The 12,033-nt window shown below is 44.8% G+C and overlaps 1 protein-coding gene across 1 annotated transcript in view; it reads right to left on the reverse strand.

The window, feature by feature from the left end:
- Positions 1–4,519: 4,519 nt before the first annotated feature.
- pacrg (PARK2 co-regulated) overlaps positions 4,520–12,033 on the reverse strand; it is a 119,022-nt gene continuing 111,508 nt past the window's right edge. The window contains exon 5 of the mRNA XM_018663601.2: positions 4,520–5,044. Within this exon, the coding sequence (XP_018519117.1) occupies positions 4,884–5,044 (161 nt within the window). The 3' untranslated portion in view covers positions 4,520–4,883. The remainder of the gene's footprint in view (positions 5,045–12,033) is intronic.

Genomic DNA, 12,033 nt, shown 5'->3' on the forward strand with positions numbered 1-12,033 from the left:
TCACGCACATAAGCACAGACACAAACCTTAAACAGTGAAATCAGGATGTGAGATTTTTGCAGACGTTATTAATATTTAAGGGGATCTTTACAGAGGACTGCACAAGGAAAACAGAATATGAGCTCCTCTTTCAAAGTGTTTACATTATTCCCCCACTCTTGAATTAAGCCTGTGAATCAGACACCTGGCATATGGAGAGGCAGATAGATAAATCTCCATTGTGCTATCCTGTCTCGCACATGCTCAGTAGCTCCCTGGATGAGCACGGAGTCCGCCAGGCAGACGTGAACAAGACGAATCATTCCCAGGGGGGCGTTTATTTCTGTTGCACGGCACAATCCCCTCATTGCTGGTCCTAACAATCTGCCTTTTGAGACCATAACACTGGAATAAGAGAGACAGCGCAGCAGAAGAAAGGGAAAGAAGTCAAAGATGGACGGACGTGATAAAGAGGAAGACAAATGAAGACTTCCTGAATGCCTAACACATCCTCCACTGAACAACAGCCCAACTTTGATCAAGAGTGTGACCCACATGGATGAATTACTTGATTTTCAACACAAAGCGGAGCATTCACGTTCAGCTCAGATAAGGGAGCGTGGTGATGTCGTTAAGTGCCAGTTGTCGCCTCAGTTCTCTGCTGTTTTTCACTTGTGAGGGAAAAACAGATAAACAAGTGGTGTAGTCTGTACCCCCACCCCGAGCTTCTACACCTCCTCCTCCTCCTCCTCCTCCTCTTCTCTGGTCTCTTATTCCTCTCTCTGCAGCTGACTGCTCCTAAATCTTGGGTCTGGCCAGAGCTAGACAGCTCTCTCTACCAGGTGACACAACATCCCACTTCCCTCCATCCATCCATCTCGACGCGGCCCACACAGTCTCTCCTTCCCTTCATTTCTCTCCAATGCTGGATTCATCTCAGACTGCCGGTCTGTCTCAGAGCTCGGGCACAACCTATCTCCCTGTCTCCCTCTTTATTCAACACGTTCTCTCTCTCTCAAACACACACACACACATTTTGAAGCTGCCTTTCCTCTTCCATAATTGTATTTTTCAGTCTTCCTCAGTTTCAGCCATTTCCCTACTTTCTCGATCTCTTTTTCCCTCCGTCACAGACGCTATCGCGTGTTGTGTAGCTTTTGTTGCGCGGCTCACTGCAATACAAAAGCCTTTGTTGGCCTGCCACCACTGTGATGCAGTGAGACGGAGATGCACAAGGACAAACTTGAGCTCCGTGGAGCCAGCTTTCAGAAAGTCACTGCTCATTCTGAGATAACAGCTCAACCTGAGTAGCTGGTGGGGTGAGAGCCAGACACACGTGTAAACACTTGTCCACACGGTCGGCTGTTGTTGATCTCCGCGGCTGTATGAATTCTGTGTATAAATCGTCTCGCGTCGGCGCAGTGCTTAGCGTTTCCATCAGTGAAATGGCTTGCATGTGTTCCTCAGTGGGAGTTATTGCTGGCTGCAGGGCAGTGGCAGCTGTTGTGAGGGGCTGAGCTAGCTAGCCTAATAATAACCCTGGAGCTGAGCAAGTGCCCACGGGCCTCACATCGTCTGGAGTTGACCCCCGGGGTCCAGTTGCAGTGGAGAGTAAGGATTAGGCCAGGTTGTGGATTAGAGAGCGCTATTCCACCCTTGTAAGGATGAAGGCAGGTGCATGGGAATGGTACACACTCGGTGGTTAACGGTGGGGTCGTAAGACCCTGAATGCACCAATTTGGAACCTGTGGAAAACATGCACATCGACCAGGTGATAAAAAAAGTATTTTCCAGTTAGCAGTCAGTGTTACACCACAATAAATCTAAATACACACTGGAGCAGGACATAAAGTTTTTTGGGTTTTTTTTACCTTGAATATGAAGCTGCTGGATTTTTTTTTTTACCAAGCCAGAATTTCCTCAGTTTCTTCAGTGTCTATCTTGGCTGTGGAAGCTTTAACAAAAAAAGCAATGGACAAGCATAGAGATGTTGCAAAATGGCTGAGTAACATGTTAGATCAATACTATCGCCCCCGCTTGCCATCAGCCAGATCTTTCACAACAGACAAGGAATACAAGAAAAAAAACCCTCAGAAATGCTCTCAACTGAAAATAATAATGTGGCTTTATCTGTGACAGATAGTATCTGCTGTAGGGAAGTAGAGCATGATGTTATAACCTGTGTTCTATGACTGGAGGAAACACTCTGAATAGGAAGCAATTTATTTCCTTGTGTATGTTGGGCCACTCGCGGTCACAAAATGATCAATTGCTCATTATGACTAAGGGGAGAAGGGTCAGAATATGATGATCAGGACAATATCTGCTTTATGCTAAATTTATTGAGGGTTTTTTTTGTCTGAAAGCAGGTTAAAATAAGAGAGAAATGCAAGTAATGTCATGCTTGGTGTTTCTGGGCCTGTTGGTCTGGACCAGTCATGCGTTGATGCCTTTGATAGGCCAGATAACCTCATTGGCTGCCTCCATTTGTGTTCATTTCACAGTTCACTCTATTACTTGCATGAGCAATTACAGGCTCGGTGTTATTGTTTTGGTATTGTTTGCCATTATTGTGTATATCCATGTGCACAGCTTTTGATTCAAGACCATACACTCCTGTGATGTTCCTTTCCAGACTGTCACCTTTCTTAATGAGCTTCGGTGGGCTCCTGAAGAGGTCGAAACGGACGCCATTTAACATTAAATGCTCATTAGCGCCTGTGATGTGACCTAATTGAGCCGAAGCAATCAGACTGCATGGCCCTCTGTGTGCGAAGAAGTGAACTCTGGGTAATTTCTGCATATTATGGGCTGTGTGACACTGTATGCTAACTTGAAGCAAAGGGCTCTGATGAACAGATGGGAGGCTCTGGCGAGTCCTGTTCTGGGTAAATAACATGTGAAGCTTAACAAAAATGTTTGCCATGTTTTCCTCAATCCTGTTTTTCTAGTTTTCTCTCTCTCTCTCAGCTCTCCTTCTGTTGCTGGCTAGCCGCTAGCGTGTGGCTCAGTAAAATTGGACAGGTGAAGCGGGACAGCGGGGAGTCACTGATACAGTTCGACAGAACCGCAGGCTATTCAGAGTTCGATCCGCTCATCAAGTGAGAACAGAGGTGAAATTGTAACCCCCTTTAAAAGTAGTTCATGTGCCTCTGCCGTTGCTATATTTGTTTTGTTATGCAGCTGTGGTTATTAAGGTGAAATATGTGTTCTGAGTTGAAAGGGGACTGCTCCTGCACTCCTCTTTTCGTCTTTCACTGCACAGATCAAGCAGCAGGCAGAAAGCAGCTCGGCCCGGGTTCAGTAGTGTGGAACACCTATTCAGTAACATTCTTTTCAAGATGTGCTGAGGTTGAAATATGAGCATTATGAACCTGTCTTCTGGTTGAGAATAGATTCCTCCGCAGGCCTGTAAAGTTGCTTTTGCCGGAGACATGACTTACAATAAGAGACAGTGCAAGTGTCCTTGTGAGTGTCAGAAATCAATTACGCTATGCTTCCCCTGTGGGTCGCCGGATTGTATATGTATATGCGCAAGTGTGTGTCCCTGCGTGTGTGGAGGGGATAGAGCCGCTCAAACTTTCATTGTGTCTGGGAAGAAGTTTCCACTGTGACTTTAATGCAGTAGACAGGATAAAGGGAAAGAGCACCTTCACTCTGCGCAGTGTGAGAACACAAAGTTGGTTAAAGATGCCTACTGAGTTACTGGCTGGTCTTCACCAACAAAGAGGGCATGTATGTTGTCACACACAAACACTCATGAATAAGCCCACATGCACACCAAGTGTCTGCTAAGATCACTGTGGGGTATTGGAGTTCAAAGGATGGCAGCACAACGTGTGTGTGAATGAGTGTGTGTTTCTCTTGAGGAATGCTGTCGGTCGTCATTCCTATGCATCTTTCTCTGCCTGTTTAGACAGGCTCTGTCTCCAGCTGAGTTTGTGACAGAATGAGTACAGTGGTACAATACAACACAAAATACCACAGCGGTTGTGAATAGAGGCAGGACAAAACACAGTGCAGATGTTCGACAGGACGTTATGGACTGACACAGAACCTGCATCATTAAAAACGCTCCTTTTTTCTACCTTTCAAAAATACATTAGCACCTTTTCAATTAAAAGCTTTGCAGTGTAGAGATAATGGCTGTTTCAGCACAGGAAAATCAGGTATTTAATATTCATATTCCAAAACATCACATATGTTCTAAGTGACCCTGTCTTTAGAGTAGTGCTCGCACCTTACAGACTTGAGAGGTGGCTATAATAAATTGCTGCTGGAGTGGTTTGAGAAGTTTCTGTGAACCTGTTGACTCTTTTTCCACCTTAAAATCTTGTCACCATGCAGAGAAATCTACTGTTGGGGCCACAGCTGCTGTTCTGACTACAGTGAATGAGAGTTTGATCATCAAAACACAAATTCTAGGTGAAGCTTTACTTTAAAATCAAATCATGTTTTCATGCATTTTGAAACCATTGTGTGTCATGCATATGTCTATCTAAATCACTAAAGTAATAAAAAAAACGTAACAATAACTGGATAATATATTTAACATATTGGTATATTTTAATACATACAGACAGACCGAAAATACTTCTCGACTCGCTGCTATGAATTTAATAGGGGTTTTTAAAAAGATATTCTAAAGAGGAGGGGAGGCAGAGAGGATTTGAGCTTGAGTTTGAGCACTTCCTGTGCTCTGCTTTGTTGGATCTTAGAAATGTTGGGATGGGTTCAGAAACTAAAAGAGAACAAATGGAGTGAGGTTGAGATTAGGGGAGGGTTAGGGATAAGAAAGAGATAAGATAAGGGTTAAATTTAGAGGTGAAGGGGCAGATTAAAGAGGAGTCAATTCAAGAGTCTGTGCAATGTCAAGGTGACAGCCCCCCCACCCCCATCCCCCCTCAGCTGATCATGCAGGACTCATAGGTGGGCACCATGTATTTGATGTTTATGAAGGCGTCCTCTCCTCCGTAGCGCTCGAACACCTCCAGAGTCTCCTGGATCAGGTCCCCAATGTTCTCTCTCTTCTGCTGGCTGTAGTCAATGCCATCTCCAGAGTTGACTGGGGACAGGGAAACAGAGAGAGGGACAGACAGAATAAGAAACAACACAGAGATAACTTAAATTTCAGCTCACTTTGGGTCATAGCAGAGTGTGAGGTTGATGTCAGGCCTCACAAAGCACCACCTGTGGCCACACCACACTGCTTTGCCACAGACTGAGTCGGTAAATGCCATCCATCCGTCTGACTTCAAACCCAATGGACAGACTGAATTTAATTCACCCCTCTTATGCTGCGGCCAGTCGGGACTGAACGGCAGAAGAGTTTTTAACTGTTCGGCTGAATGTTTAATGAGGTAGTTCGCGGAGAGGAGAGCAGCGTACAGGACGGATGAGTTAGCGAGTGTATTTGCTGTTGGGACAACTCTGCATTGGTGCGTACACGGCATGAGCAGTGACCTGGAGTCAGGCTCCACAGGCAGGAATGTGTGTGTGTTTGTGTGTGCAATTGTACTTGCATAAAAATCATAGACAAAAACAAAGTTAACACAATCAAAATATCCAATAATGAAAAGTTTGTTGTATGACTATGTGTCTCCATTTTTCAGGTATTTCTGTACTTTGTGAACAGAAAGCAAAATACACTCGTGGCCAATCACAATGCAGCAAGAAAACTGCAGAATCCCCCCACAGGACACACCCAACCACACATAGACAGTGCAGTAAAACACACAAAATTGTACAACAGAGTTCTAGCATGCTGGGGGAACTTGTTATCGAAAAAACATTCCTGAGGCGTCCAGCCTCCGCTCCTTCTTTCCTTCTCACTGCTTTTCAGCAGCAGGCACACTTAAACAGAGACACACACACACACACACACACACACACACACAGATTGTGACTTTATCAGCGCCCAGCAAACTGCCAATCTCGTGCCACAGCACTGGGGGCCCAAAACACTTTTCAGAGGGAGGTAAATATAGAGAGAAACAGGGAACCAACACACACACAGACGTCCACATTTGTTTACAAAAAGTGTCCTGTTCAACTAAAATATCCTGCAGGGGAAACTGTGGATTATTTGTTTCTTGAGGCTGCAAAATGAAACAAAAAAAAACCATGGTGATTTGATTCAAATGAGCAAACTGCAGTGGAGAGGAAAGAAGAGAAGAGAAGAGAAGAGAAGAGAAGAGAAGAGAAGAGAAGAGAAGAGAAGAAAAGAGAAGAGAAGAGTGTACCTGTGATGTTAAAAATTAACAGCAGCACTTTAAGGGGGACCCTCAGCCCATCTCTCACTCCTGATTAGACCTGAAGAGAGAAGAGGACATTAAACCTCTCTCCTGCTTCTTCTTAACACTCTATCCTTTATTCTGTTCGCAATCTTTTCTAATCTCTCATCTTCCCTGACAGACTCAACCTTCCCTCTCAGCCCCCCCCCCCCCCCCCCCCTTTCCACCCATCCATGGCCTCCTCATTAAAACAAAAAGAGAGCCAGTCCCATAAAGTGGGCTGTTAAGCAGTAACACGTCTATGATCTCAGTCTGCTGCACTTGCTTTCTCGTCAGAATTCGCTCTCCTGTTTTACATGAAAGCGACAGTGGGAGAATTCCTCCAGCCGTGCTTTGACCGCTGGTTAGCCTGGACGCTGTGCAACTTTAACAGCATCAGCTTTATTTAGCAGGTATTTACTGCTTTTCCTTTTTGGAGAGAAAAACAACAACAATAACTGCATACGCTGCTGAGGAATGCAGCCTTTAAGAAAAGCTCTTGTTCGTATCTAAACTCTGTGCTGTGCTGTGTTTTATCCTTGAGCTACCCACAACACAGGCGTCCGCACCCTACTAGTTAGCAAAAATCTTAAATAGCATCTAAAATGCATCCATCTGTGTGCTAAAAAAAAGTAAAACAATCAGGGAGGAATGAGGACAACAGTGCTCATATGCTGTGAAGTGTATAAGCTGGGAGAGTGGTGAAAAGTAAAGAATAAAGTGACAGGAGTCAGCCGGGTCACTCTTACAATCTGTTTCAGCTGTATGTGTGTGTGTGTGTTTGTGTGCGTGCATGCATGTTGGTGTAGGTTAAAAAGCCGAGCCCAGGGAGAGCCACCCCCTGTTAGTGTGGAAATGAGCGGCCAAAGCCAGCCCAAAGGGAGAGCTCGGCCTTTGACAGAGAGCACGGGGGAGCCATGGGGGGAAGAGGTGCAGCTTGGGAACCCAACAGAGCTCAGACCAGTTTACTGGGGCCTGGGGGGGAGGGCAAGGAGGTCCTGGATGGGGGGAATTGCTGCTGGTGCTACCACCCCCTTTTTTTCAGAGTGCATTTCTTTTGCCGAGCTGCTGGGAGGACAGTAGCATCAAAAGGAAGAGGCCAGAGGAATTCAGGAATGATTCTCAATATTTAACGAGCAGAGAGGGGAGAAGTGTGTTTAAGGAGGGATGGAGGGAGAAGGAAGGGGTGGGGGGTGGGGTTGGGGTGTTAAAAGCTGCCTCTGCAAATGTCCTTCAGCAAAATAACTTCTCTTTCTCGCTCTTCTTCTCCTCTCCCCTCCCTGTGCTTTTTTTTTCGTTCTATGCTCTCGGCAATATCCGCAACCCTGGGCAGCGAGAGAGAGAGAAAGAGAGAGAAAGGGAAAAAAAAAATCTTTAAAAACAATCATAATAAAAACTCCCACCCTGTGAACAGAAGGGAAAAAGGGCCCTAGCTGGAGCCGGCTGTCTGTTCCTCTGAGGAAGAGGAAGGGTCGATACAGATGCAGACGGGAGGATTCTCAGCACAGCGACATTTGCTTGGCAAGAAGGTGGAGGAAGAAAAGGAAGGTGGCACAGAAAAAGGTGCTTTGTTCCTGCCTTTCATGCGAAATCCCTGGGATTGGAGGGGTCTTTAGCACATAGAAAGGGGAGGTGAGGAGAAAAGGAAGATGTGAAAGATGAGGAGATAAATCTATCTATCTATTTATCTATCTATCTTTCCTTTCATTGAGGCAACATGGGTTGTGCCTCTCTAGGGCTCTGCTGTGATTTCTGGCAAACCACACCAGGCCAACACTAAAACTACACACAACAACAGCTGCAGCCTTCCTCCACCTCCCCCTCCTCCTCCTCCACCCTGCTCTTTCTCCATCCCTCATTCCCCACGGTCCTAAACAACCTGTCTTCCCACATCAAGCTGAAGACAAGCAGTCACAGATGCAGGCAGCTCTGGGTGTTTCCTTCAAACTAATTTCACATATGTAGACAGTAGATTTTGGGAGTTTATTTACTGTTGGCAGACTGGGTCACATGATTTGCCAGTCTCTTTACTGTGTCACTATTTCTCTGAAACAAAGCTATACTGTTATCCCATCTTAAGACTTCTGACCAAGGTTAATATGCATTATGTGTATGTTGTATGGTTTTAATCTCCTCTCCTGCCAGGAACTGGGTGACACACACACACACACACCGCAGCAGCTTAAAGACGTTTAGCTCAAAATTCCAGAGCTGATTTAACAGAATATCAACCCACCTGCCATTGTTTATAATCAACTTACCCCTGATTGTGGAAGCTCCTTATGAAAGCAGCTTAGAGCGAGACCAACCACAACAGCTCTTTGATCATAGCAACCTCATGCAGGACAGAATCAATGAATGTGAGAGACCTCTGTCTTTTTTCTTTTTTTTTTTTCAAGGGGTTTGGCCTTGCTTTGAAAGGGAAGTGGAGGAATGCAGGTTATGATCACGATGGAACAGCTCGAGTTCCAGGAATATTTTGTGCAGACGTCGACTGTGGCTGCACAGCTGAGGGTGTCACACTGTACGAGTATGTGAGTTGTCATTGTGTTCTGTTAACTGATCCACTCACTGAGAGACTCAGGCCACCCAACGTCCCATTGGGAATCAATGAAGTTACAGACTGAACTGTTATTACTATTAATCTTAATCATAAAACTCCTGGTAATTCCTTTTTCTTATGTCCCTGGTGACTGAGGGCACAGAACCATGGTTTCCAAATGTTTTCCCTCAAAACTTAAATCTACTTCATTCGCACTATTCCAGCTGAAAATTGGCTTAAACAAAAATATTATATTCTCTAATATTCTGCATGAAAATGGTGGATAAATATACTAAAACTACATGAAGACACAGCCAGAAATACTGAGGGCTATCTTCATACCTTTTCCTTCTCATTTAGACTTTTTGTGAACTTTATACAGTATGCAAATAACCACTGCAGCAGTCTTTTATAAATGTATGGCCAAACTCAAATATGCATTTTTTCCCCCTTTCTTTAACTAGTTGAAGTTTCTCAAAAATAAAATCAACTTGAGCTTTGGAGCAAACTCTTGGTTAAGATCTGATTCTTGATGTGGATTGTGACGATTGTGTGTGTGATATGAATTCTGATTGGATCTACAGTAAAGACAATATATGTATATGAGGATACTTTGTGTGAACCAGAGCATATGGACAGGGAGAGGGAGAGGAGCACAGTAGTGTGTGTGTGTGTGTGTGTGTGTGAGAGAGAGAGAGAGACAGAGGGTGTGTAGGTGTGAAGAGGTGGTGGGGAGTGGATGGGACCACTGGAGGAGGCCTGTGCTTAACAGCAGGGCTCTAATTAAAAGGGCCTCACAGTTGGGTGCAGGCAGGCCTCTCATAAAGAGACTCACACTCTGGCAGAGAGGTGGGAGAGACCAGGTGTGTGTGTGCGTGTGTGTGTGAGTGTGCGCACGCATGTGTGTGCCTAATCACAGGTGTCTGTGAAGAGAGGGCAGGAAGACAGAGTGAAAGAGTGTATCCTAACTGTGTGAGTGGTGTGCATAGGCTACAGACATAATCACTGTATGTAGTTTTTGTGTATGTACACTGCATGCATACACATACAGACACATACATGTGGAGATGTGCACACATGAGGAGAGAGAGTATGTAATTACATGTGACAAGGACAGAAAGGCTTGGAGAGCGGGTGGAAAAAGAGAGAGAGGAGGCTGGTGTTATACTTTCTGCATCTACGAGTATGCAAGGGTCCGTGTGATGTAAATGTAGTCATTGGAAGGTGTGAACGAGGCTCTGTACAGACGTACATGTATGTATCAATTTCTTGTGTTGTGTCCACATGGGGTCTGCTCACTAAACCACACATTCATGCTCCAAGCTGACTAGAAACAGTACAATGAGAACAACTGTGCGTCCATGGTCACCACAGCTGTCCACATACATGTCCACAATGGAGTATGATTGAAGCTTATTTAGTATTTTGATTCTTTATTTAGTTAAAAATAATAATACAGCATCGACTAAAACAAAGCTACAAAGAAAACCAAATTAATTAACAGCAAAAAATCTAAAATCTGCAAAGTAAAAGAAAAAAAAATGGATTATGTTAAATTATAGCTATAGAGTAGAAATGTTGAGTGTCACAAAATATAAATACTCAAAAAAAGTACCAGTGCTTCAGTACTTGGGTAAAGTACAATTCCACTGTTACTTTCCACTTCTGCCTCAAACACTCTTCTTTCCATCACACTGGTATTTCCCTCTGCCACAGTCCCCAGCCCCCTTTTCCCCTAATGGATAAGCCAGAGGCTGACGGACGGCACAGCTGTGGCTCACATACACAATCACACTAATACACACGCACGCATACAACACACACACACACATATACACACACCTGGAGCAGGGCCCATTCCCACTCTGTTGCTTTTCCATCTCAACCTTTGTGTGTAATCAATAACAGCATTTCAGCTTAACACAGCTAGCCACAATGCAAGCTGCAACTTCAGTCACGCCATAACACACACATACACACACACACACACACACACACACCACACACACACACGTGAGGTTGCGAGCAGAGAAGTAAAACAATAGGCTTATGGCCAGCAGTAGTTTATTAAACCCCCAACCCCTACTCCAGCCATCATCTGACTGCTCATGCTTACTGAAGTCTAACCTTTGCTGTAGGTCAGTGATCTCATTTTCCATGTGTTCATCCAGCCCAGCAGTGTTCAGTCTATAGGCTAGTCGCAGCTCAGTGCCATTTCAACCTGGTGAAAGTTGGACATCACCAAAGCAGTATGGCAGGTGGAAGAAAATGCGTCAAGGTCGGATTGCACAGCAGAGAGGAAAGACAGAGGGAATGTGTAGACAAGGTTGAGACAAAGACGTAACCTACTGAGGATGCTCCTGAGCTGAACAGGAGCTAAAGCTGTTAGATTCCTATCGATCTAGCTCCCACTGGCTTACTAGTCTACATCTGTGCGTAGGTATACAGGAATTGAATTCCAATTCCACACTTCCGCCAAAATCGTGCCGTGTGTTTAGCTAATCTTCCCTTAGAAACAAGCTGTGGAGGGGATTCAAAGCCCTGCTGAGGCAAGGTGGGAGAATCACTCTTCCACACCTCACAAAACCCTCCTCTTACTCATTTCTTTTTCAATTAGCTAACTAGACCTAGCCATGACCGAGAGCAATATCAGTTTGCACCATTTAGTCATAGTATTAATGCGCAAAGAGGGCTCATCTGAGATGATGGATCAATGCTATTTTCTGAGCTGTTACCATGTCCATTATTGTTTCAATTACCACCACTCAGATAATGGTTATCCCAGTCCCATCTCATCCAATTGTAGCCTGATGCATGCATCTGTGAATCAGCTTGTCACAGGTCTAAAGGAAAGAGTCATCTCATGTTATGCTCACAGGTATATCATGATGATGGCTTAGAAGGGCAGCTACTTTTTAATTATTTTCAAATTAGATTCCACATCGCTCAGGGTTCACAAGTGCATGTGTGTTGTTGGTGACAAATGATCTCTGCGGCCTGCTGTAGCCAGGTTTTCATTTGGGCCAGAAAATACAGAGTGCTTCTTATCGCAGCTTTGGCCAGCAGTGCCTACAGACCTGCGCCACAGCCAAACAGCAAAAATCTACACTGAATTCGATTCTGCTGCAAACCAAGAAGCTGCAGCTGCTGAGGTTTCAGAAAAACAGAAGTTCACCCAGAAATCTTGGCGTTCTCATGGAGCAAACATGCCCAACATACCATTTTTCTCCCAAGAGATGT

This window comes from Lates calcarifer, linkage group LG19, assembly GCF_001640805.2.
Source record: "Lates calcarifer isolate ASB-BC8 linkage group LG19, TLL_Latcal_v3, whole genome shotgun sequence".
NCBI classification, from domain to species: domain Eukaryota; kingdom Metazoa; phylum Chordata; class Actinopteri; family Centropomidae; genus Lates; species Lates calcarifer.